Genomic DNA, 27,029 nt, shown 5'->3' with positions numbered 1-27,029 from the left:
TAATCTATAGAAAAAAATGATGGGCGAGGAAATCCGTTTCCTTTGAAGTGCCACATTTTAGTCAATAATATAAGTAATACATATAATTGTCTGATGTACGACCCCATTCACTTTTATCAGTATATTTGTGAATAAAATTTTGTATAAATAAAAAAAAAATAATAAAATAATAACACTTCTACTTTAACTTTATTTGACTAATAGTATTCTGCAGCAAAAAGTGGAAGACCACCCACCATTTCAATGAACGTTTGTTAATATTAAAAAAAAAAAATGTTAGGAAAAAAGAGAGCATGACATCAGAACAGTGGGTATTGTAAGGTCGACTTGCGTAAGACAATTTATTGTCGGGATCAAACAATAAAAATAAATAACTCGGGATCGGAATACAAGACGTTGCTTTGGAAAAAATATAATGATACGGGTGTCAATCCCTTCTTATCACAAAGTTGTTGAAGATAACAACGATTCCTACACGGTAATTCTAATTTGTTTCCATAAATATATATATATATTTTTTTAAAAAGGACACAAGTGGTTAACTTACATTTTTATCAGCAAGTGAAAATTTGAGGTAAACGCCCCCATTCGTCCGTATCATATTCAGTCCTAGGATAGTATAGTATATTTTAAATCTACCATGCATTTCAGGCATTTGTTATAGAAAAGAATAAAATAAATAAGATGCAGCTCAGCTAGGTGATCGAATTGACATTTATCTTACAGATTTAGATATACTCCTGGGATAATATAAACAATTGCATGCTGGCTGTGAGAGGATTTTTTGTTTTATAAATGGTGTCCAGTATAATTTGAAAATATTTTATAAATATGTCTTTTAAAGGTTTTCACCACTGAAGTATGCATCATAGCTACTGGAAAGATCATCAGTGTTCAAAAGAGATACTCAGAATTTGAGTTGCTACATAAACAGGTATAATCCATGCACATACCCAAATAACTGTATAAATTCAGAAATATTTTATTTTCACCTATGTCATGTAAAAAATACAATACCCACTAAATGTGATGAACCTATTATCTTTTTACAGCTAAAGAAACAAATGAAAACTCCAGAATTCCCCCCAAAGAAAGTGATGAAGTTTAGCTATAAAGTTCTAGAACAAAGAAGACTGGCATTACAAACATACTTACAAGTGAGTCTCCATTTGGAATTAAGTTAATTCTGAATCTAAAGGCATCAATAAATTCATTATTTTTTAGAAGAACAGGGCATTTGGGGGTTGAGTGGGGTTGATGTAAAATAAGTAATATTTTTGTGGATAGTTGACTTAATAACTGTAGAAACACATTGATATTAATAAATCTGTTGGAATATTAAATGTTTGAATATATATGCTGCCTTATTGTGTCTCCTAGATTTACAAATGGATTGAAAAGCAAACATGAATTAAGAATTGCGAAGAAGGCTTACTTATGCAATGTCTGCAGTGCAATCCATTTATGTTTTGATCAATATATAAAAAAATATGTTTAAAAGAAATCAAACCTGATTTTTTTTCAGGGAGTAGTGTTAACAGACAAGATCCCTAAAGTTCTCCTTCATTTTCTGAATGTGGAGCAGTACATTTATGGAAGCCAAGAGTGAGTACTTTGGATTTTATGTTTCTAAGAATATGAAGTGAAAAATTTATTTTTTATCCTTTCATGGACATGATTCTTTCGTGTTTTAGTTAGAACATATGTATGATGGAATTATTGATAGCATTCTATAAATGTTGATTGTGTGGCAGTCAGACAAGTTTATAGCTCAGATGGTGGAGCAGTTGTTTCATGATTCAGAGGGCTTAGATTCAAATCCTGGTCTACTCTGTCACAATTTTTCCTCCCTGAATATTATCAGATTCTTAAACTGAATATAAAGCAAAAAAACATTGATTTTTAAAAAGTGGACAGAACATATGGATATAGAAGGAAAGAAAAATGACCAGATAAAAAATCTCTTTTTCTAAAACAGTAATTAAGTGTTTGTTTTCCCCCATGCATTTGACCACTTGTAATACATTTCAGTTCCCTAGACCAGATTGACTCCAGTAATAGGACCACACATCAGCCCTTGATTGCCTTTGCCCCGGAGGCTTATCTACAGGACAGCAACAGAAGTATGAAAAGTTGTAACATACATATATATCAAGTGGTTTACTATGAGATATTCATATCCCAGGTTTTACACCAATTTGAGACTTATTTTGTAAGCGTTATCAGGACTAAATACAGTCAAACGGCAGGATTTTCCTGCATAATTATTCAAGTAATTTTTATTCAACCAGAGACATAGATAACAGAGATTTGCAACTCCTTCATTAGCATGTTTGTTTACCAAAATTTGTGATGGTCCAGGTACTATCCTAAGAATAATAATTTTATGCCTTGTATTTCATTTTAAAGTAAAATTAATATTAATTATACCATATTTGGGTGTATAATCTTAAAGTTTTAATGATCTTTAAATGCAAATTATAGGCAAATAAAGAGGTTAATGATTGATATTTGACAAAATCGAGGCAATATGGCCGACCAAGAGTCACCAGTTGTAACTTCAGATTTCTCCTTTGTTATTGTATTACATAAACAAACTTACGAAAAAATAATATTGTGAATAATTTGTGAATATAAATTAAAAATAATAACAATGTAGACCCTGATAATTTTAAAGTTTTATGATATTTAGGTTGAGCGAGATTTGAAAAATTAAACAATAGGGACCGCAAGATCGCGCAAGATTTCAAACTGTTATGAATCTTTGTTATTTATGTCTCTGATTCAACAGATAACAAAAGAAATTTGCCAAAATCTGAATTTTCAATTTTGTTAAATTTCAATACAGGAAATGCTGTTTACATTCACAAAAATTCCTTGAATATTGTAACGAGACCGAGGGTATCGTGTAATAATTAACTCGTGGGCCGCTATTAGTTTTCTGATCACTTGGTCGAGATTTGATGGTTCTGTTGGTCGATCACAGTTTATATAATGGTTAATAACCAATTTTTGGTAACTTAATTGGTTAATGGAATGACCAACTTTTGGTCACTTATTTGGTTGACGTAATGACCAACTTTTGGTCACTTCTTTGGTTGACGTAATGACCAACTTTTGGTTACTTCTTTGGTTGACGTAATGACCAATTTTGGTCACTTTAAATAATATTTGTTAGGAATAACACTTGTTAAAAGTTTATAACATTTATTAAGACGATCAAATGGTTCACTTATAAACACACAAAATGGTACACAGTAACTTGGTTGGTACAACGTTATTTGGTTAACAAAAAGGTGACCAACCGATGGTTAATCCAGGACGTTCCTAAAAAACTTGGTCCCCTTTATGGTTTCGTATACATAGACTTGGTACCATCTTATAACCGAAGTATACGGAGTCGTTCCCAACCAGGGAAGGCTGTGTGCTCCGAGTCGCTCCCCACAGCCGACTGAAGTCTAAACCCAAAACAGCTGGTTTATATAGACAAAAGTTGTTATGATGACGTAAGAGACAATCAGATACCTATTACGTCACAATCAATGCAATCAATAAGTTAGCGGGTTTTAACCATCAAAATTACCTACTTAATTAATAACGTTGTACCCATATAAAACATACAAAATACACCACTTTGTCATTAAATCCACATGTTAAATTAATAAAGTCATTAAATCAATTATTGGTCATTTCTTTCGTTAACTGTTCATTGACAATTATTTACGGAGTTTATAAACATCGGGTTCAAGTTCCATATATTCCAAACTTGTAAACAAGAGTTAACCCGAATTTCACAGGTACACTTCGTGAAACGTAACAATATTATCACAATTCTTACTTGTTTTCACTTAATGCATGTAATATGTCTACCGGTACATTGGGCTATTTTAAAATAGGCAACATAGCTAGTTGTTAATTTTGCTGAAAGATATGTTGAATCACTTAGCAGAAGTGTGACAAAATCCTAAAAATTTTTGTGTATACAATATTTTCAAATATTTGATTGCAGATGCATCATGGGATATTGTGAGTGCTGGAGTTTTGGCCGCCTTGTACAACAATGTGGAAGATCTTGTGGTACGATGATGAAAACTTAATAAAAAGCAAACTAGTCAGCATTACAAATCACACTGCCAACGCAGCAGTATAATGATTTTACACTCCAACAAAATGAATTTTCACCAGTTGGAGCATATATATACCTGCTCTCTTTAAAAGAGTAATAATTGGCATTCCAACTTACTTATTTTAATATTATTTATTTTTTCTTAACTTTTACTATTCGCTTTAGTTTTATGCTTTATTTTTCTTTTTATCAAAGATTTTGTCAAAGTCAATGAAGATATGTCTCATTTTTTATTTATGATTTTTTTCATAAAATATGCATTCAAATAAAATAGTCATGTGATCCTTTTTTTCTGTATAAGTAATTGATAGAAACAAATGTTGATGTGACAATAATTGATCTCTAGAAGAAAACAAATCTTTTGAAGCTACATTTACTCGCATATGTGTGCTTAAGTGTCTTTTTATCCTAGTATTACCAGTATTTGCTTTTGAAACAGGTGCAGGGATTTGCTTTTACATCAAATATTTTGATCTTAAAGATATTTTTTATTTCTCACTATTAGTTCATTTTCTTTAATTTTACTGTAAAAAAACACATTTTCTGTGTCAAATTTTCATGGTTTAAGAAAAAAGTATTTGTTCATGGAGGGTTTAATTTGTTTAGTTTTGTGTAAAAATTAGCATTGCATGGTAGACATGAACTTGTGTTTCTCTTCAGAAAACCAAAAACATTAACCTCCCACAAAAATTGTAATTTTACAAAAATATATTAATGAAAAAAATATACATAAGTTAAGAAAATGTTAAGTTACTTAATATCAGGTGATTCATGAAATATATAATTTTCTTCCATTATGCAATGTAGTTGTGCAATGTACTGAAATTATGTCTGTTTTATAATTCTGCAGCTACTATAATTTCTTTAATCAGTGCATATACAAATGTGCAATGATCTTTAACATTTTAGCTACGTATGATGCATATTTATTTTAATAAAGATAAATACATTGGATTCTCTACATTACTCGTTTCTTTTTTTTTTCACAAGGAAAATTGTAATTGCAGCTCACTGTCAAGATGAAAAATGCAGTTAATGTATATATCCAGGGCATAGTGTTTGTCCCTCTCCCATCCTTCAGTCCTTCCTTCCATCTGTCCATCCATTACACTTTGCAGTTAGTCTAGTTTGAAAGAAATTACCATTATTCAAGATATTTTAATCAAAATTCATACACTGATACATACTACCTAATGAACTATACCAATTTTTTTTTTTTACTTTGAAAATGATTGTTTGTAAATGTTGTATTATCACTATCTGCATGGACTAGGGTAACTTCAAAATAATATTTGTTTGCCCTTATTTAAACAAAAATGTGATGATAGTGAAATTTTTTTTTTGCCAGGAAATTTAAACACCAATGGTAAAAATTTTCAAACTGTGTCTTCTGGAATGCATTAGAAAATAATTGCTTGCTGGTGGATGAAGAAAATTTTTGAGTTTGGCCATTTTTAGCTAATCAGTCGTTAATCTCAGTGAGATGTCGAAGGGACTAAAAATATTGATTTGTCAGTGTCCCGTCTACCAGACCAAAATTTTTAGCCCCTTCGACATCTCGCTGAGATTAATCAGTTGGTAGAGAGAACCAAAACAATTTTTTAAACAAGGCCATATAATGAACTTTCTAAATACCTAAAACCGGTTATAACAAAGTCACTAGGAACTGTGATTACTGTGCTATATCTGTAAATCGTTATAACAGTATAAAACATAGGTAATCAGAGATTACAAGGACCTCAACATCTCTTTATAAGGCAAAGTCACACAATTAACCAACAAAAAGTATACATTCCAATGAAAATATTTTTAAAAGCAATTTTGATCTGATACTTTGAAATAGACCTACATAAAAAATTTTACTTTCCAAAAATATATACATCTGAAGCATATAGAGTTTTCATCTCTTAACATTTGTGCAAGTTTGGTTTATATAAGCCTTATAGTTTTTGGTAATAGACCTGCAACCATAACTTTTACTTTCCAAAAATGTATGTCAATTCAGCACACAAGTCCATTAGTGTGCATCCTTAGATGTATCATCCATGCAAGTTTGCTCATTATATTAGTTTATTGGAAATGAAACATGCATCAAAACTAACATTTTCACTCATCCACAAAAAGTAGGTCAGATTCACATCCCAAGCCTTTATGATTTACAGTGCATGTATCTATGAAAAATGTTTAAAGAACTCATAGTTCCTTGGAAATGAAACCTGTGTTGAAAAACTTTTATACTCACAAAATGTAGCAGAGAGCATACAAGCCTGGTAGTGTGCATCCTTAATGTATCATCCTTTTAACATAGGGCTAAATTTTCAAATGCCTGCACCAAAAACTTTCACCTGTTCAGATCTGGAAAATGTTTAATAATTTTCCTTCATGTATCATCCATGCAAGTTTTAAATATTTATATTTATATTGCACCAAAAACTTTAACCTGTTCACTCAACTGTGTTTAAAAAATATTGCATCCTTAGATGTATCATCCATGCAAGATTGGTCAACATAGGGCTTATAGTTACTTGGAAATGAAACCTGCACCAAAAACTTTAACCTGTTCGCTCAACCGGAAAATGTAGGTCAGATTAGGAAAATGTAGGTCATCCGACAATAAATTTGATGTATCATCCATGCAAGTTTGGTCAAAGAGAAGTTACAAATGAAACCTACAAAAAACTTGAACCTGTTCACTCAACAAAATGTGTTTGTGAAACACAGATGCATCCTTATGGCTACTCCATGCAAGTTTGGTCAACATAGAAGTTCACTTGGAAATGAAACCTGCACCAAAAACTTTAACTGTTCGACTGTAGGTCTTCAGCATCCGAAGCAAGCCCGGTATATATCCTTAGATGTATCATCCATGCAAGTTTGGTCAATATAGTTATAGTTACTTGGAAATGAAACCATAATAAAAACTTTAACCTGTTCACTCAACCGGAAAATGTAGGTCAGATTCAGCATCCGCCCAAGCCTTGATTTTATATCATCCATGCAAGTTTGGTTTTTTTTATTTGAAACCCACACCAAAAACTTTTCCTGCTCCAAAAACATTAACCTGGTAATTCCTTTGCTGAAATTGCAGCATCTGAAACTTTGTCTGGTACAATAAAACACACTAAAACCATCTTCCATGCTTTAATCAGTTTTAAATTCTTAACGCGAAAGTCGACATGATTTTGACAGCTGAAAATAATTAAATCTATATAGCTGGGGATCCAAGAGGACTTCGTATATATTTTAAACATCCATGTTCATAGGTTTTGAAAAAGTTGATTATGTGCCTGTGTATGATGTGTTCAAGTGGAAGAGATAAAGGTGAACCTTTATTTCAAAGAGGGTTTGAATAGAGCCTTTTAATGCAATACGGGAATACACTTGTATATAAAATTGTTAACTCCCTCCCACCCCCACCCCCTTTATGGATACAGGTTAATAAAAAATGTTTAGCAGAAATGTGTTTTGAAAAATATTCAAAAAAGTATACCTGAAGAACCTTTTACATAATATTTTCTGTCTTGGCAGATCTGAATGTTTAATAATTTTTTCACTCTGTTTTTATTATTTAAAAAAAATTATCCTTCGTGTAAATTAAATGAATGTAATAAAAAGATGCTTTTAGCAATTTATTTTTTTTGTTTAAAGAGAAGTCAAACATAAAAAAAAAAAACAAGATGTGTTTGAGAAACACTGAAGCCCCCGTATGGCAACATAGCAAAGATTAAACTTTTCTTAAATGCAAATTTAATATGTTTGTACCAAAAATAGGGTATTCTCACTGGAATTACAATTGTGAAATATGAAAGTAGGCCAAGGTTAAAGTTTTTTCATAAGTACAGAAATCTCCATGGTCAAGGTCAAAAGATCAAGATAATTGGTATCCAATGAAAGGTCTTGTCACAAAAGAAATATGTGAAGTATGGAAGCCCTAACCCTAACCCTTCAAAAGTTAGAATGTTAAAAAAATGTATTAAAAAATGTTAAAAGGTTTAAAAAGCAGGTCAAACTTCAAGGTCAAAGGGTCAAAAGTCTTGCTATCAAATGAAAAGTCTTGTCACAAGGATTAAATATTTAAAGTATGAAAGCACTAGCCCTGACATTTTAAAAGTTATGGTTAAGGTTTGCTTTTTAAAAGTAGGTCAAACTGCAGTCAAGGTCAAAGGGTTAACGTTCTTGGTATTCAATGAAGGGTCTTCTCACAAGGATTACATATGTGAAGTTAAGATCACTAGCCCTTAGTGTTCAAAAGTTATGGCCAAGGTTAAAGTTTTTTCATAAGTATGGAAATCTCCAAGGTCAAGGTCAAAAGGTCAAGGTAATTGGTATCCAATGAAAGGTCTTGCCACAAAGAATACATATGTGAAGTATGAAAGGCCTAGCTCTAACCGTTCAGAAGTTATGGCCAAGGTTAAAAATTTTAAAAAGCAGGTCAAACTCCAAGGTGAAAGGGTCAAAGATCTTGCTATCAAATAAAAGATCTTGTCACAAGAATTAAATATGTAAAGTATGAAAGAACTAGCCCTAACCCCTTAAAAGTTATGGTTAAGGTTTGCTTTCTAAAAGTAGGTCAAACTCCAAGGTCAAGGTCAAATGGTCAAAGTTCTTGGTATCCAATGAAGGGTCTTCTCACAAGGATTACATATGTGAAGTATGAAAGCCCTGTCCCTTATCTTTCAAAAGTTATGGCCAAGGTAAAAAATTTTTCAAAAGTACGGAAATCTCCAAGGTCAAGGTTGTTGGTATCCAATGAAAGGTCTTTCAACAAAGATTACATATTTGAAGCATAAATGTCTTGATGTTTACTGTTCAAAAGATGTGGCCAAAGTAAAAGTTTTGAATTTTTATGTAAAAGTGGATCAAACTCCAAGGTCAAGGTCAAAAGGTCATATTTGGTGGTACCCAAAGAAAGGTCTTGTCACAAGGAATACACATGTGAAATAAGAAAGTCTTAGCTCCACTAAATTAAAAGTTATGGGCAAGGTTAAAGTTTTTGCGGACAAACAGAGAGACAGAGAGTCAGCTAGACAGACAGACGAAATGACACGACATTCACAAAAACTGTGTTCTCCAAAACTTCGTTTACAGGGGCATAAAAACACCACATAGTCATAGAGATATGCTTGCATAAAATATTACTTGACCTTTGCTCGGGTGAGCTAAAAATATCCGGAATTCCAAAATCCGATTTTCTGGTTTTTATTTTAGTACACCCGATCGATTTCCTGTGTGCGAAAAACAAATTTTGAGGTGATCATGTCGCCTGCATCCAGAGATGTATAATAGATACGTCTCTACTGCATCGATTGATCGAAGGAAAATTTGGTTGGTTATCTTAATTACATAACAGATAAATATTTATGTCATTCTGTCAAAACATTGTAGAATTGAAGATTTTTTCAACTGAAAAATCGTACATCCAAATGTACTGTGCAATGTAAAATCAACACAATTTCATCACAATAATTCAGATTTCCTTTCATATGTATTTTTTATTTCGTTGGAAAATCATCACTGCCATCTTCATTAGCTAATTACTCAACACCTTACAAACCTTTGGCAGTAGTGCTATATAAACAGGTCCAGTCCATTTACATTAGTTTCTATGCAAAATTGATGAAATACGAAGTTTCCATTTTTTGGCCAAATTTTTGTCATATTCATCATCAGTGTGACTGTATCAAGAAATTGTGTGCTCGCCATGTTGCGCCGTTCATGCATTTGGCCACAAATGATTAAAATTGCCGATTCAGGAAGTAATCATTTTTTCGCCAAAATTTTGTCGTATTCATCATTAGTGTGACCGTATCAAAAAATATGGTATTCACCATGTTGCGCCGTTTATTCATTTGGTCGCAAAATGCAGAAATTATGTAAAGTAGGTAAAAATAGCTACCTTTGGTAGCTTTAAATACCTAGGTAGCTATTAATAGCTACGTAGGTAGAAATAGTCTTTGGACTGGACCTGATAAAGTCAACATTTTTTCTCAAAGTGTTGTCGAATTTTATGGACATTTTTTTTTTAATATTCAACAAGAATATCACAACACTAAAGAAAAAGAAAAAAATATCTCTCTCTTGGATTTTTTCTTGACTATTACAATTAATTATGAAGCATGAAATACAGTTGCTTGCAAAGTTAAAAATAAAGACCGTTACTGTACCCTCGAGTGCCCAGTAGTCCAGCGCTTAAGAGATAATCAGTGCAAAGTACAATTTAAATGAAAATTATAGTTATTTCATCTGATATTTTATCTTATTGTCTAATTGTCTAATTTTCTTGTTATTAAAAATATTTCTAAGCGCTTTATTAAATTCACTATCGGGGCACAAAACAAGTAAGATTTACGGCCATATATGTTTTGGACCAGTAGTCATGCGCTCGAATGTAGCAGATATTGGGCCAAGAAAAATGAAAACAAAATAAAAACAAATTTCAGGTGACTAAGATTTTATTCTTCAAGGATCAATTCAATCATATTCAGAATTTATTTAATTTAATTAAGTTTATGGTTGTTTTTCTAAAATAAGTCATAATTTTTTCATCACTCTTTATTTACAAGTATTTCTACGTAATAATTACCGGATACAAATTTCAGTATAAGGACTATAGCATTTTTATGAAATATTTCCATTTCTAATTTTTTTTCTCTGTGATAACTCTTTGAAAGTTAGGGGTAGTTTATTTCTTGATAATTCTGCCGGAATGTAAATTAGTCAGGTCGATAGGTCTGGAGCTAAGGAGGCCTAATATGCATGCAATTCTCGTGCACATCTGTCTCTGTTTCTGACGCTAAGGAGGCCAAAAATGCATGTAAATCTCGTGCGGCTGCCTTTGTGTTTGACGTCGGTCGGCGAGGACTATTGAAATTGGCATGGAAGTCATCATGTGATTTAAATCTATTCATCTACATTTTTAAAGTCTAAGTCTATAATTTTATTTCACAATGAAATGGAAATATAAGGAATCACTGTCTAGTTAGGAGGGTATGTCTGTCACTATGTCAGGGACATCAACAATAGTGGGAAACATGGGATAATTTAAGCATAATGGGCTTTGCCCGTTATGCAAATTATCCCATGTTTCCAACTATTGTTGATGCCCTGACATACCCTCCTAACTAGAAAGTGATTCCTTAAGTAATCTTATAAAATTCTTGACAAAAGGAAAAAATGAAATACCCTGTGCCCATCACATATGATTATGCTAATTAGCCATGTGCTCGCCGTGTCCATAGGTGGTGCCCCTGTGCAGGTAGAGTGTTTATTTAGAAACTCTAAAAAGAGTATTAGCAAAATGGCGGCTTTTATTGATGTTTATGTCTATTTGATAAATTAATAAATGTTTCCTCCGCATATTTAACTTTTTGTTTTATAGACAGCACTTCCTTCTCTTTTCTTTGAAAATCAGTTGTTTATGACGTAATATCATAGCACGTGACTAACTTTTGACAACAAACAAAATGGTGCATGACTACTGGGCACGCACGACTATAGGACCCTCGACCATATATGAATAATTTAAGTGAAAATTAATTTAAAACTGTAAAAATATATTGATACCTAACTTTATGGTATAATATAAGTTATCCATGTTCAATCCATGTTCAATCAAGAGTGTATGGGGATTTACCCCAGGTTTTCTTCTACGCCCTGAAGCTGAAGGCTGAAGGGTGTATAAACAACCTGGGGTCAATAATTACCCATAAAACCTAGATTTGGCCTGAATAAAGAATTTATTTCCTAATTATCAGATAGATTCTTTGTGGACAAAAGTCTCATCAGTGGTATTATTTCAGACAGGGCCTATTGATAATTGAGCAAATGAATCATTATTTTTTGAGAGTTATAGTGTCATAACTGCAGTGTGTGCAAACAAAGTGCAGTATTTTAATGAAAGACATTATAGGGGAGATGCATTGGTTATTTTTTTCTTTTAAGCTCCTTGCATAAATTAATTTTTTATAAAACTCAGGGACTGTTGTATTCCCAATTATTGTAGTATAATGAAATTAAGTGTATTTCTTTCCTAATGTGGAGAATTTCCCCCTAAAATTTTACATTTAGTTGTATCCATTTGGATCTTGTCTGGAAAAAAGGGTATCATATTCTTCATTTTATATACATTGTACATAACTAGAACACAAAAGAAATGCAGTTTAAATAATTAGGCCAGTTGTTCTTTTTTTTATGAAAGTTAAAAGTTTATCCTGTATTTAAATAATTAATTTTTCAGAATGAGCTATGAAAGAAAAATCAAGGAACAAAAAGGGAAAATCTCCACAAAAGAGGAAAGAGCATGGATTTCAGACAATTACTTCAATGTTTAGGAAGCAGCAGCTAGCAACTGAAGTATGCAAATCGGAAGTCATTTCCACCTCAGACACCAACTCTAAAGAAGAAGAGGAAGACATACAGATAACCTTTGTTGAAACAACATCTAGTTACTTTTTGTCTAAAGAAAAGACATCAAATACTGTGAAAAGGTTAAGCTTGAGGAAAAATAGAGTCAAAGAAGATAATCAAACATTAGACTCCCCATCAGAATGTACATTAGGCAGTAATGCTGATTTAAATGAGATAGGAACAATTTCTACTGATCAAGTACATTCCAAAATTAATGAAAATAATAGAATTGAGTGTGAAAAATCAGGTAAGACCAAAAAAGTTGAACCTCTGCTATCTGCATCCAGCTCAAACACTAAAGGAAACTCCATAAAGAAACTTTCACTGAGAAAACGGAAGTCTGAATGTCCCAGTAAAGAAACTAGCCTGGTAGAGAAAAGATTCAAAACTGCTGATGAGAAACAGGAAGGTGTCAGTAAAATAAAAAGAAATAAAAGTGTGCCTAATGTTACTCCTCTTAAATCTGAAAGAACAGAGACTAAAGGAAAAATAGGTGAAACTGATGAAGAACAGACAAACTCTAGAACATCTACCCCACTGCCAAAAGACAACAGTTAGTTTTTAGCTCTATACTAAGACTGATAATCCTTTTTAAATGTACTATATATGGTTTTTGCTTTGGAAGAACTGTCTTGCCCTGACAACTACGGTAAAATTGAAATTTCTATGAAAAAAACAAGATTCACTTATGTCCTTTTTTTGGCCCTGTGAATTTCTGAAAAAACTGAAACTGCTTAATTTTAGTTAACAATGCATGAAATATCATTTAGATCTTTGGTGATTGCCTATCAAAAATGACCTAATTTTCTGGCTAGTCAATGCTAGTGTCAATGTAAATTCTATGATTTTCTTTTCAGGCAACAGTAATTCAGATTTGCCTGAGGATGAGGAGAATGTAATTCAGACCCCATATTATTTAGAAAATTTTCGAACAATCATTAGCACCATTCTCTCCTGTGAAGATGATTTGAATCTCTTCAATGATGATGATAGGAAATTTGTCAGTGTATTTGGTGAACTTACAGGTAAGTACAATGTACTAAGTACCAGTCATTCACTGTTTGTTGAAGCTGAAACTGTTTGAGTAAAAAAATGTTATCATCTGCTTGAAATGCAGTCAAATTTTATTATCTTGGACTCTTTGAACCAAGGAAAACTTTTGATATTACATGTATTTTCATGATATGTAGGTTGAAATTTAATACATATAAAAAAGAATTGTTTCAGACTTTCGATTCATAAGGAAATCAGATTTTTTTTTTAAAGAGTATTTATTTACTCATTTTATTTATACCATACTTTCTTTCGCAATTTTACTTTGAATTACCAGAGAGATACTTATGTATTAATATATCATTTTAATAAATCAAGAATTTAAGGACTAATCTTTTTCTTATTACAGAACCAGCTCAAAAGTTATATGTTAGGTTATTTGGAAGAAAATGGAAATGGTTGACACAGCAACAGATCAAGTACCCAGGAATCAAGGATGATTTAACAGATGTGTTTCAAGAGCTTAAAAGAGAAGGCTTCTTAAGCTCTGGTCAGTTATTTATAGTAATGAGCTAAAATATTCAAAGATGATTTAAAAAAAAAAATGTACTAGGACTGTCTTTTGTAAGACAGAGTTTTATTGCTGAGGGGATCCCTAGACCCTAGCTCTGAGTTTCTTTGATAACTCCAATTAGCTTTTTAGCTCACCTGAGCCAAAGGCTCAAATGAGCTTTTCTGAACAAAATTTGTTCGTTGTCTGTCGTTGTCGTCGTTGTTGTCGTTGTCGTCGTCGTTGTTGTAAACTTTTCACATTTTCATCTTCTTCTCAAGAACCACTGGGCCAATTTCAATCAAACTTGCTACAAAGTATCCTTGGGTACAGGGAATTCAAGTTTGTTCAAATCAAGGGCCACACCCTTTTCCAAGGGGATATAATTATGAATTAGAGAAAAATTAATGGCATTTTTAAAAAATCTTCTTCTCAAGAACCACTGGGCCAGGAAAGATGAAACTCATGTGGCATCATCCTCAGGTAGTGTAGATTCAAGTTTGTTCAAATCATGACCCCCGGGGTAGGTTGGGGCCAAAATGGCCGATATTTTACATAGGAATATATAGGAAAAATCTTTAAAAATCTTCTTCTCAAGAACCACTGGGCCAGGAAAGATGAAACTCATGTGGAATCATCCTCAGGTAGTGTATATTCAAGTTTGCTCAAATCATGACCCCCGGGGGTAGGGTTGGGCCAAAATGGCCGATCAAATTTTAACATGGGAATATATAGGAAAAATCTTTAAAAATCTTCTTCTCAAGAACCACTGGGCCAGGAAAGATGAAACTCATGTGGCATCATCCTCAGGTAGTGTAGATTCAAGTTTGTTCAAATCATGACCCCCGGGGTAGGTTGGGGCCAAAATGGCCGATCAAAGTTTTACATAGGAATATATAGGAAAAATCTTTAAAAATCTTCTTCTCAAGAACCACTGGGCCAGGAAAGATGAAACTCATGTGGAATCATCCTCAGGTAGTGTATATTCAAGTTTGTTCAAATCATGACCCCTGGGGGTAGGGTTGGGCCAAAATGGCCGATCAAATTTTAACATAGGAATATATAGGAAAAATCTTTAAAAATCTTCTTCTCAAGAACCACTGGGCCAGGAAAGATGAAACTCATGTGGAATCATCCTCAGGTAGTGTAGATTCAAGTTTGTTTAAATCATGGCCCCGGGGGTAGGGTGGGACCAAAATGGCCGATCAAAGTTTTACATAGGAATATATAGGAAAAATCTTCTCAAGAACCATTGAGACAAGAAAGATGAAACTCATGTTGAATCATCCCCAGGTAGTGTAGATTCAAGTTTGTTCAAATCATGACCCCCGAGGGTAGGGTGGGGCCAAATGGCTGATAAAAGTTTTACATAGGAATATTAGGGAAACCTTTAAAATCTTCTTTTCAAGTACTTCAAAGCCATGCTTAGTGATATTTATAGGGAATCTTCTTTTCAAGTACTTCAAAGCCATGCTTAGTGATATTTATAGGGAATCATCCTCAGGTAGTGTAGATCCTATTTTGTTCAAATCATGATCCCCTGGGGGTTGAAATTCAAGTCCCCCCCCCCATCCCTCAGTAAACTTTCAGTTCTGATCTGATATGTGCTTTTTCCTAGCCAATTGCTCAGGTGAGCAATGTGGCCCCTGGGCCTCTTGTTCATGATTACTGTGGTACTGCTCTTTTACAAGGCAAAAAAAAAAAGGTTTGCAGTTTTGTAGATAATTAAATGATATTTTTTAAACAATTACTATATTTTTAACATCAAATTTCACCAAATTATATCTATTTGTCCTACAAAAGGGCAGTACCACTGTTTTTACTATACTGTAGTATGTAATACTGTAGATCACTAAATTTTCGCGACACCTTATTTTCGCGACATTGTCATTCACTCATTGTAAGCGAGACATAATTTTCACGAATAGTTGTTATTCCTCTATATAATCGTAAGGAATACTTTTATACGTGAGAAATAGATTTTCGCGACCGCAATGCCTCGCGTAATTACGCGAAAATAAAGTTCTCGCGAATAAAAAGTGATTTACAGTAGTCAATAAATATTGAATAGATAATTTTTTTTTATCTCAGTCATAAATTAGGTCAGTAATTTTTGTACTATCCTTTGATCCAAAGATGGATTATTTCAATGTTTAAGTTTTTTTTTAAATTGACAGAGAATGACCTGGAAGACTTGGAGAAAGCTCTCAATCTGCTGTCTGCTCCAGATCTGAAGTCATTTGCCAAATCATACCACCTAACCTCTATCACAAACAAAAAGGAAATCATTCCAGCTCTGCTAAAGAAGTGTAAAGAAAACACCATAGGATCCATGTTCAAAGTGTCAGGCCTTGATCCTTATCAAGTCATGCTGAAAAGGTACAAAATGTGGTGCATATAACAATGCAACATATCAAGCAATATCAAGTTGTCCATACAATCGAAGATGAAATGATAAGAGATAGTATAATTTTATGCCTTTTTTAGGGTGAAGAAGCAGCTAGGACCGTGTGTTTGTTTGTGTGAGGAGCCGCGGTTTGTCTTCGTGAGGATGTTAATGCTCTTCTCTCTTACGGACACAATTCTAGATGACGACAATGCTAATGCTGGGCAGAGTCAGCTGTAAGTCTCCTTTATACAGAGAAAAAATTTACTTTCATGAACAAACTTCTTCTGTTTAGCTAAATCTGGGATGATTTCCTTTTCAGATTCAGAATGTTACAGGTTAACATTGGGGACACAGTGTATCCAGCCTTCACTGTTAGCAGAGAGACAAAAATATTTAAAGACAGAGATTCAGTGTTGAGGTATTGACCATGTATATTGTATATGTATTAGGTAAAATAAATATTGAAAGTAAATAGTACTCATTTGCTCACTCGTTTTGTAGATTTTCTGAGGCCTGCTTATTGGAAGCTGATCTATGGGCCAGACTTGAGAGAAATGATTTTGAAGCTGCATATTCAGTATATCTGGAGGCAAAAGAGAGAGTACAAGATCTGAAGAAAGAAAGTGCTATAGCTAAGTATGTCTAAAATCTGAAATTCATTTTTGTAATGTATACATATATACAGGACTTTTTTTCTTCAGATTTCAATAAAACTTGCTAAGAGTTTAAAAACTTTAAGATATATAATTTGAGGATAATATAATTGTAATTACATGGTAAATACTCCAAAACATATTACAGATCCAATGTAACTTTTCTAAAAATTGTAAGTTCAAGCCACTAGAGCTACAGCATCATCAGAGATATCTGGTATTGGTGTTTTTCTTTTGTTTTTGTTAAGCATGCTTTAAGTTTGCTGAAATTCATGTGCATGTAATATTTTATTGAAATGTAAGTGATAGATTTATTTCATGATCAAATATTTCTTCACAAGAATTTAAATAAAATTTAATAGACGGTTTCCCATTTTTCTTATATATTCAATAATATGATAACTCCAATAATACATTGATTTTTTATTGGATTGTTTTATGATCACACTCATAACATCATGCTTACAGTACACCTATAGCCATTAGCTAGGTGTTTGCTAAATGCTAATTACTTACATTTCTTTTAACTCTGGCTGAATTAAATCACTTCAGAGTTCAAATGATCAAACCCTGTTAACTTTGGATGTTTCTCCAGAAATAATGAATCTTGGCCTTAAAGTATATTATTAATGTCTCTTTTTATCAACAGGCTAAGCATATGCCTTTGTATAACATTTATTTGATGATTGTATTTGTAAGAGAATTTTAACAAACAAAAAAATAGAAACATGCAAATGTTAAAGGTTTACACATGTAGAAATATATTTTTGATTTTGCATATTTTCATAGATATGAACCACTTTATCGAAAGGAATCGGCTCCTCAGCCAAGAACAAAAAATAGCCTGAAGTACATTTTTTCAGATATTTCATGTACAAGGAGTAATGCTGTGTGATTATACTGCAATGCCTTCTATTTCAGCCATGATAAGACTTTACCAGATTTTCTGAGACCCTTCACAGCCTTAAGTGTGTACACCAGGATTATCAACCAAGGGGTGGAACTCCTGCAGAGGAGGAAGGAGTACACAGAGGCGGTGTCTGTGCTGAGGAGACTGCTGGGTCAGAAGGTGTATTGTACAGACTACAGGGGCCACTGGTGGGAGAGACTCGCCCTTAATTACGATGCTCACCTCAAAAACCAGGAAAAGGTATTTTTTATTAATCAGTGTTATTGTTCAAATATGAATACCAAAGTAATTCAAATAGAAATGATTTGTATTGGTTAAAAACCATTTGGAATCATAATTGTTTTTTCAATAACAGCCTTAAACAACAGTAAATACCAGTGTATGTAATTAAAAAAAACAACTTGAATATATGAATTGATTCAAGGTTCATGTGCTTATAAGAGTGAGTAAAGTAGCTGAATTGTGTTAATATTGCTTATTGATATCTGGTGAACTTTACAGGCCCTGGAGGCAGCAGCCAGTGGACTGAGAGATAACACAGTAACAGCAGGGAGACGACTGGCCCTGTATCAGAGGGCAGAAAAAATATGTACTGCTCCAAAGTCAAAGTTCAAGGACAGACTAAAAAAACTGCCAGATGTAGGCGTTAAAGCAACACCAGAGGTAGTCTAATAGAAATAAAAACTAAGAGAAGTTTCTTACTTTACCCAATAGATGTATAACAAGAGCAAAGGCAAGAATAATTTTTATATGTGTCATTTCTAGGTATGTATTGAGGGCACTGTACTGTCAGATAACATGCCGGGAATGAGGTACAAGTTTATCATGGCTGACCCTGACGGAGATGAGGACAAGCTGACATTCTGTGGGGTGGAGGAACTGGTCATGGAGCATTATAAGAACAATGGATATCCAGAGGGTACTGAGGCTATTAGTTACTCAGGGGTGTGCAATTACAAAAATAAATTACTAGCCCGTTGTGCTAGTGGCGGTAACAAAGTTACTGGCCCGAGGTTGCCAGTCACTAGCCCATTAACTACCGAAAACAATACATGTATAACATAAAGGCTAAAAAAAAACCCATTTAAGTTGAAATAGATAAAACAAATAATGGTTTGCGCTTTGTAATTGTCAGGGACTATAATTGTCACTGAGACGCTGGAAAACACAATGCATATAGGTTAAAACGAATTAAAGATTTTGAAAGGGACCTTTTAGATTTACTAGCATGGGCTAATGCAGTATAGATTTAAGATAGCCTGACCTCTACAATTGGTAGCCCCGGGCGTGGGGCGATGGTAATTGCACACCCCTGAGTTACTTAAAGTTTAAAGGGGCCCAGCATGGAAAATGCTTTGATAGCTTGGAAAAAAGGGAAATTAAAAGAAATCCCATTTTGGTAATCCATGTTATAAATTTGACACATTTTGATTAAATTCCATGTTTAATTTCAGGTTTACATGCTGAGGGCTCCATTTTGTCTAACCTGTTTGGTCTGTTTTTCTGGGACATTCTTTTTATGGATGTTCCTGATGTGTTTCACTCCAGCTATCAGACCCACCCATTAGATTTGTACTCTACACTGTTTTACACAAACAGACAAGCAGCCATTGACCAACAGCTTGAGAAAATCAAGAATGCTTCAGTAGAGGTTTGTAGATTAACTTGAACATTCCTATAAATATATTTTGATATTCATTAAGGTGGATTACATGAATTTATTTTTTGAATTAGTCAAGCACAGACATTGATAACACACTGAATGTAACTTCACTCAAACAAATTTTTATAGATGACAATGTAGATTTGCCTCTTATTACAGTAAATAAAAATATGGTACATGTATCTCTGGAAAAAAAAGATCTCCTTTCAACCCTTTATATAGAACATGTAGAAGTTTGAAGAAAATAAATTAGGCTTTGTAATGAGATGTATATTATGGTATTTTTTTGTCCTTTACTCTTTTTCAGGAGCTGCATTCTATGATGGGTTCTGTGTGGGAGAATCACTTTGGAGTGATGTGTACAGGTCTGAACTGGGAGAGGTTCTTATGTCTCAGTCACGCACAGGTAAGGAGGCTGATAAATCATCATAGAAAATGGAGGTCTCATGTGAGATCTAGCTCGCAAAAGCAAGAAAAATGAAGTAGCCACTCAAAATTTTAACGAAAGAACATTGAATGTTATATTTTGTACTTTACACTGTATGCCTGTTTTAGGGCGAATTTAAAATGGGGCGAATTCAAAATATTCAGTATAATTTCTTAAACAAAACTCACGAATGGGCAAATTTAAAACGGGGCAAATTTGTTTTACAGTGTGAAAGGGCGAAAATAACAAGGGGGCGAAAATAACCCTGTATACAGTATTTTGTACTTTATGCCTGTTTTAGGGCTTGGTGTCGTGTATGGGAGGTAGGACTCTATCCCAAATGCTGGAGAGGTTTGTGAAGAACCCCCGACACACACGGTCAGGGTTCCCTGACCTCACTCTCTGGAATCCACAGACAGGTGTTCTTAAGGTGGGCACACACTGGTTTTTAAACAAAAGCTACTGCAATTATGAGTTCAATGATTTCTCTTTTTGATAAAAAGTCCAATCAATGTCTTAAAGATGGTAAATGTGCATGTATGTATTGTCATTGATAAAGTACAAATTACTTTTCATTATCTTATTTGAAAAATCTACGTGTACATACAAGCTTGCATGCTTCAATGTTCAAAACTGGTGAAAACAAGGTAGCAAAAAAAATCTAATGATTATGTCACAATCGATTGATTTGGAATTTATTCTACTTGTGAAATAATTTTTAAGCGGTTAGCTTCGCTAGCCGCTATATGGCATGTGTCGGCAACCGGAAACCTCCATAAGGCGCTACCTATCGACAACAGAAACTTCAACAAAGCCTCTACCAATGATTTGTTTCTAACACATATAACATATGTTAAATAAAATCAAGACTATCAAAACAACATAATCTTTCGGTTTTTAATTTTTATCTGATTTTGTTTGTCAATGAAATAAATTTATTGTTGTATTTTAAAATTTTATGTATAGGAGCATTTGGTGTCGAGATTAAATTTCCGTGAAGTCAGCTGATGGCGATCGGGCCCTGTGACGAAATTTGAAGTCAGCATGAAGATTAGCTGAAAACATTATCATCGTGTTGAATTTAAACTTAAGGAAGAAATATATAGCGAGAAATATCATATTTGAACCCAATGCTACACAAAAACCAGTTGGCATATCCGATTTATGTGTTAAATTGAAGCCTGAATTGAACAGGGGGTCAAAATGGCGTTGCACACCTTGTGTATCTAATCTGTACATAGAGGAGTAGAATGTTTCGATATTTGGCTAATTTAGAGACTTACTGAGAAAAATTCAGGTGCCTGTGATTAATTATAAGGCACCCCTCATGAACAATAAATATTTGATCGAATTATGCTACTGGCACAGAAAGTACGGGTTAATTACTGGCTTAAGGGGTTGAAGGTTATTACAGACAGCAAAACATCGGAGAATCTCTCGATCGAGTTTCATTTTCCTTGCCAAAATATTTAGCCATCCCTTTAATTAACTTAAGTAATACTAGTACATGAAAAAGCTTTATATATAAAAAAAAAAAACTGAATACATCTGCAGGGTTCTTCATTTCAAATTTTACTGTGTTGCAGAGTTTACGTGAAGTACTAAAATTTCGCGCTATTTTCGAGATCAAATTCGCAACTGAATTACTTTTCAATAAACTTATGTAGGAACATATGCGCACACTTTTTAAAATAAATCACTATTTCGATGTACAACTATTTTCGTCATACATATTGATAAAAGTAAAAACACGTGCTATGAAAAGCAGGGGAAATTCTGATCGATACAATCAAACTAATTACCACTTCTGAAAGTAAATTTGTTGTACTTTTTTGTCAGTTTTTTTTTATGCCCCCGTAAACGAAGTTTCGGGGGTATATAGTTTTTGTCGTGTCTGTCTGTCTGTCTCTCTGTTTGTCCGCAAAAACTTTAACCTTGCCTATAACTTTTGATTAAGTGGAGCTATGACTTTCATATTCCATATGTGTATTTCTTGTGACAAGACCTTTCTTTGGGTACCACCAAATTTGACCTTTTGACCTTGACCTTGGAGTTTGACCTACTTTTAGATGAAAATTTCAAAATTTTACTTTGGACATATCTTTTGAATAGTAGACACCAGGACATTTATACTTCACATATATAATGTTTGTTAAAAGACCTTTTACTGGACACCAACAACCTTGACCCTTTGACCTTGACCTTGTAGATTTCCGTATTTGTGAAAAAACTTTAACCTTAGCCATAACTTTTGAACGGTATGAGATAAGGCTTTCATACTTCACATGTTAAATCAATGTGAGAAGACCTTTCATTGGATATGAAGATCCTTGACCCTTTGACCTTGGAGATTGACCTACTTAAAAAAAGCAAACCTTGACCATAACTTTTAAAGACTAAAGGCTAGTGCTTTCATACTTTACATATTTGATCCTTATGACAAGAATTTGATAACAATAACTTTGACCCTTTGACCTTGACCTTGGTTTTGATGGTACTTTTATAAGAAAAATTTTAAAATTTTACTTTGGCAATATCTTTTGAACAGTTGTCACCAGGACATTTATACTTCACATATGTAATGTTTGTTAAAAGACCTTGGACACCAACAACCTTGACCCTTTGACCATGACCTTGTAGTTTTATATTTGTGAAAAAACTTTATTGGCCATAACTTTTAAAGGGATTTTTTGCTACTTTATATATGTATCCTTGTGATTTGAATTGGATATGAAGATCCTTGACCCTTTGACCTTTGAGTATTGACTTCTCTTAAAAAAAAAAACCTTGACCATAACTTTTAAAGACTCAGGGCTAGTGCATTCATACTTTACATATTTGATCCTTATGACAAGACCTTTCATTTGATAACAATAACTTTGACCTTGACCTTTGAGTTTGACCTACTTTTCAAGAAATTGAACGTTGACCATAACTTCTGAACGGTTAGGGCTAGGACTTTCATGCTCTACATAAGTATTTTATGTGGAAAGACCTTTCATTTGATACTAATTACATTGACTTTGACCTTGGAGATTTTTTACTCATTAAAAAAACTTCAACATTAATAACTTTCAAATTTCACAATTGTTTTCCAGTGAAATACCCTACTTTTTTACGAATTAAAAATTTGCATTTAAGAAAAGCTTAATCTTTGCTATGCTGCCATACGGGGGCAAAAAACACATTATGTTTTTTATCAAATTACCGAATTGCAAAGGAAAAAATACGGAAACTTCAGGACAGGATGATATTCTTAAGAGTTCCTTAAAAATGTGTCGCATTAAAATTTTAATCGTTATGTGTCGTATTTTGCTGTGTTGAGCAACACAGTTAAACAGCTCACACATATATATACATATATATATGTATATATCTGTAAGCTGTACAGTTATAGATTATTTCCATAATGAAACGTTTGTTTTCTTCTCCTTTTAATTGAAATTATTTAAAAGATGATAAAGCTTTGTTTCCAGGGATAAATTCTGTACTCAGTCTAATCATTACAAACGATTATAAACGTCACATTATTTAAATATTTGCCAAATATATATGTTCTTTTATATATATCGTGACACACCTTTTAATTATTGTCATGTACCATTTAGAATTCGAACATTTATTGTATTTAAAGTCAATAGTGTACATTTCTTAAAACTTTATAATCTTGTGTGTACTTGTCTTTCTTCCTGTGAGTGTGTTCATAATATTAATAAACAGATGTACTCAGTATCTGTATCAAAATACTAATGAATAGTGATCGGTCTCAAATGAAAAACGGATCCTTGAAATTTCCGGAGCCTTGGAGAAGTAAGCATCCCCAATAACAGGTCACACCTGCCGACCCGCAGTGAGCCTACGAAACTGAAGCCCTCTGAAATTAAATTAATTTACAAATTCTCTGCTCGTCCATCCGTTTTTCTCAGCAGCTACTAGATTGTACAGAACTCCAAATAAATTAATCTTAAGAATTTGAATTTTATCATTACCGTCTTCCTGTGGAAGACGGTATAATAGTTGAAGTTTTTTACATCGTCTATGCACTTCCTCTCTTTTGTGATTGGTAGAAATTGCTTGTGTAAATTTTCAATTATTTCATAAACGTTGTTCAAGGCAAGGGAGATAACTTTCTGATGATATATTTTTCGTACAATTCCAATCTTAAAAAAATGACAAAACGAACAACAAAATCAGCAGTAATTAATTCTTAATAACATAGCGTTTTTACTGTTTTATAGTGATAAAAGTGTTTTACAGCGATAAATAAAAAGGTCTCTTTAATTTCATTATAAATAAAATTTGATAGTTATTGCTTGCAGGCTTTACAATTTGTTATTATTCTTTTTTTATGTATATACATGTAGGTATATTTTTAAAAATCAATAACGTTTACGGAGATACCGAGCGACAACACGTGGTAGGGCTAATGCCCGTAAAAAGCTTATTTAGAAATACAAAATCAAGAAATTCAAAAGAAGTATAGATCTGTTTACTATTTAAAATTGTTGCTAAAGACGGTAAGCTTTTTTGAAAAGCTCTACTTGTTTTATTTTCTTTTTGAGTAGGCTTTACAGTTACCTAATTTCAGAGTCAATAAGCATGAAAGACAATTAAATTTGCAACATCAACATATTTTTCTTCGTTCTGAGCACATTTGACGCCACCAATGGAACAATTAAATTTTTGAAATTGAACTTTTCTTTCAAACTGAAAATCTCAGGTTGATATTTTGAAACATACATTTGTGACACACTTGTTATTGGTTTTTCCATTTAGTTTACAAAAAAAGTCAGTGTGTCTGAATTTCGCTATGACATTGGACAAAGATATGCATGCTTACACATATCATCACTGAATGCATTTTTTGTTATTCAACTGTACAGTCAAATTCCATGTGGTTTTCAGTACTTTCAGTACTTTGATTTGATATTATTTCTTGTGCCCTGCACTCATGAAAATAGAGAAAAAAATCCTATTCCACTTTAAAATAAATTGTTATATTAAACTAGAAAAGATTGCATGTCTTCTATTTACACATATATTTACATTCACAAGTACAGGATGACTTGAAACTGTTAAGTTGACAATCAGCCTCAGTAAACTATAAAATGAAATCCAGTAACAAAATCATTTTTCATGTACATCTCCCTTCTTCAGATATGTGAAGTGAAAGGTCCTAATGATAGACTCTCACACAAACAGATTTTGTGGATAGATTATCTGGTGTCCCTAGGAGTGGATGCTGAAGTCTGCTATGTCAAAGGTCAGTGTTCAGGGTTTTATAAAATAAAGATAATTGTCATCTATAGAATTTCATAAGTGTATTGCACATACAGATCCTGATTATTATATCTATAGATTTACATCAGTAATGTTAAATTGCATGAGGAGTCGTATTTCAGAATTTCATTTGGAACTTAAAAAAAAAAATTCAAAGTTCCTTTTTGAATGTTGATTTTGCTCTAAATTTGAGTTATATGTATTTGTGCTTGTTAGATTTTGGATAATTACAAAATGTAGTAAAATCTGTCATGATTTTCATTAAATCACCATATTTTGTTTTCTCTTACTACTCTAGGTTTTCACTTTGCAATTTTTATGCTATTTTAAAGGAGTGTACACAAAATTCCAGATATAATAAGCTTATTTACAGTATTTCTAATAAGGAGATGATATTATCTTTTTAGCTGTTGGATCAAAGAGATTGAAATCTTCCAGATAATGCAAGAATAAGACAGCTTTTGACTGTGCAGATAACCTCCCTTTACTAATTCCCATTGCCTTAGGAGGTAACTAACCTTTGTTCATGCATGAAATTCTGATTGGACTATACTTTTGAACACCTAAGGAACTCAGTTCTTTCTCTGTATTGTGCCAATCCTTTAGCAAAGTGTCAGACTGCTAATTCAAGTCAAAGTTATATTCTGTTTATTAATGTTTCAATTGAAGAAAAAATTAACTAAAACTCATATATGCTCCTAAGTACTGTTCTCAGCATAGTACCAACTGGGAAATAATAAAAATATAAAACACATGATGAGAAAAGTAGTACATGTATCTAAAACAACAGTTCATGATGCTAGAATGTATCAAATTTAAACTGTACTGATACTAAATTGTGTTCCATGTGGAAAAAATGTTTAAAATAACAAACAAAAGTTGTGTTCATTGCAAGGTTGTGATGGTTACTTAAATATGCAAGTATAATTTGCTGATTTTCAATATGTTCAATGTTACCTCATTCTGAACTCAGTTCAGCCACTGTTGCATTATAATTCATGAATTTATTTTGTATTTGTTGAAAGAATTTTTGTGTTTTATATATTGCATGATAAAGCAAAAATTAAAAAAAAAGATTTTACTTGGTTTTTTTTTTGCTACTTTATCAGTGGATGGGTCGGGGGATGTGTGAATTAGCCAATGAAATGTAGTGTTTCCTTGATAGTGTATGGTATCTAATAAAATCTCTGACAAACCAAAAAAAAGGTCATCTGTCAATCTGTTTTAACAAGCATTTACTAAAAACAATTCTTGTCTTTAGTAATTTGTTCATGGATTGCAAAGCAAAGACCTTCTGCTTAATAGTAGGTTTCAAAGCATTAGTACAAAAGTATAATAATACTTTCTGTAAAGCCAATGCACTAAATAACCATTTCTATATCCATGAACCCTTCCTACATGTATATTCAAAAAAATGAAAGAAGTATGAATTCATTCTAGAAAAAAATTATGTTGTTTTTAAGGGATGAGGGGTAGGGGGCTTGAAAGGGTCATTAAGCCCTCACCAAACTTTCAAAAATTTGCCCTTGTAGTGCGGGAGATAATAAAGAAATAGTGAAAATTTGATGGTATGTTTTAAAAATCTTCTTCTCAAGTACCATGAGCTGACCAGCCTTATCTGTTATTAGCTGG

At 32.9% G+C, this 27,029-nt stretch overlaps 2 protein-coding genes across 2 annotated transcripts; both read left to right on the top strand.

Annotated features, from left to right (window-relative positions):
* Nucleotides 1-350: 350 nt before the first annotated feature.
* On the top strand, nt 351-5,086 carry LOC134242067 (sorting nexin-24-like). Its single transcript, XM_062724087.1, has 6 exons — nt 351-478; nt 845-934; nt 1,053-1,157; nt 1,526-1,605; nt 2,032-2,123; nt 4,010-5,086. The coding sequence occupies exons 1-6, from the start codon at nt 416-418 to the stop codon at nt 4,084-4,086; spliced, it is 507 nt and encodes a 168-aa protein (XP_062580071.1). The 5' UTR covers nt 351-415; the 3' UTR covers nt 4,087-5,086.
* Nucleotides 5,087-9,348: 4,262 nt separating this feature from the next.
* LOC134242052 (fanconi-associated nuclease 1-like) lies at nt 9,349-26,449 on the top strand. Its single transcript, XM_062724068.1, has 16 exons — nt 9,349-9,451; nt 12,363-13,085; nt 13,390-13,557; nt 13,935-14,075; nt 16,253-16,454; nt 16,563-16,697; nt 16,784-16,882; nt 16,966-17,100; nt 18,039-18,267; nt 18,529-18,690; nt 18,793-18,946; nt 19,482-19,678; nt 19,998-20,096; nt 20,419-20,547; nt 25,275-25,380; nt 25,805-26,449. The coding sequence occupies exons 2-16, from the start codon at nt 12,371-12,373 to the stop codon at nt 25,837-25,839; spliced, it is 2,706 nt and encodes a 901-aa protein (XP_062580052.1). The 5' UTR covers nt 9,349-9,451; nt 12,363-12,370; the 3' UTR covers nt 25,840-26,449.
* Nucleotides 26,450-27,029: the final 580 nt, after the last annotated feature.

Source organism: Saccostrea cucullata, unplaced genomic scaffold (assembly GCF_032062105.1).
Source record: "Saccostrea cucullata isolate Sc308-1 unplaced genomic scaffold, CSIRO_AGI_Scuc_v1 ctg93, whole genome shotgun sequence".
Lineage (NCBI taxonomy): Eukaryota > Metazoa > Mollusca > Bivalvia > Ostreida > Ostreidae > Saccostrea > Saccostrea cuccullata.
This window is presented reverse-complemented; position numbering and strand designations above follow the sequence as displayed.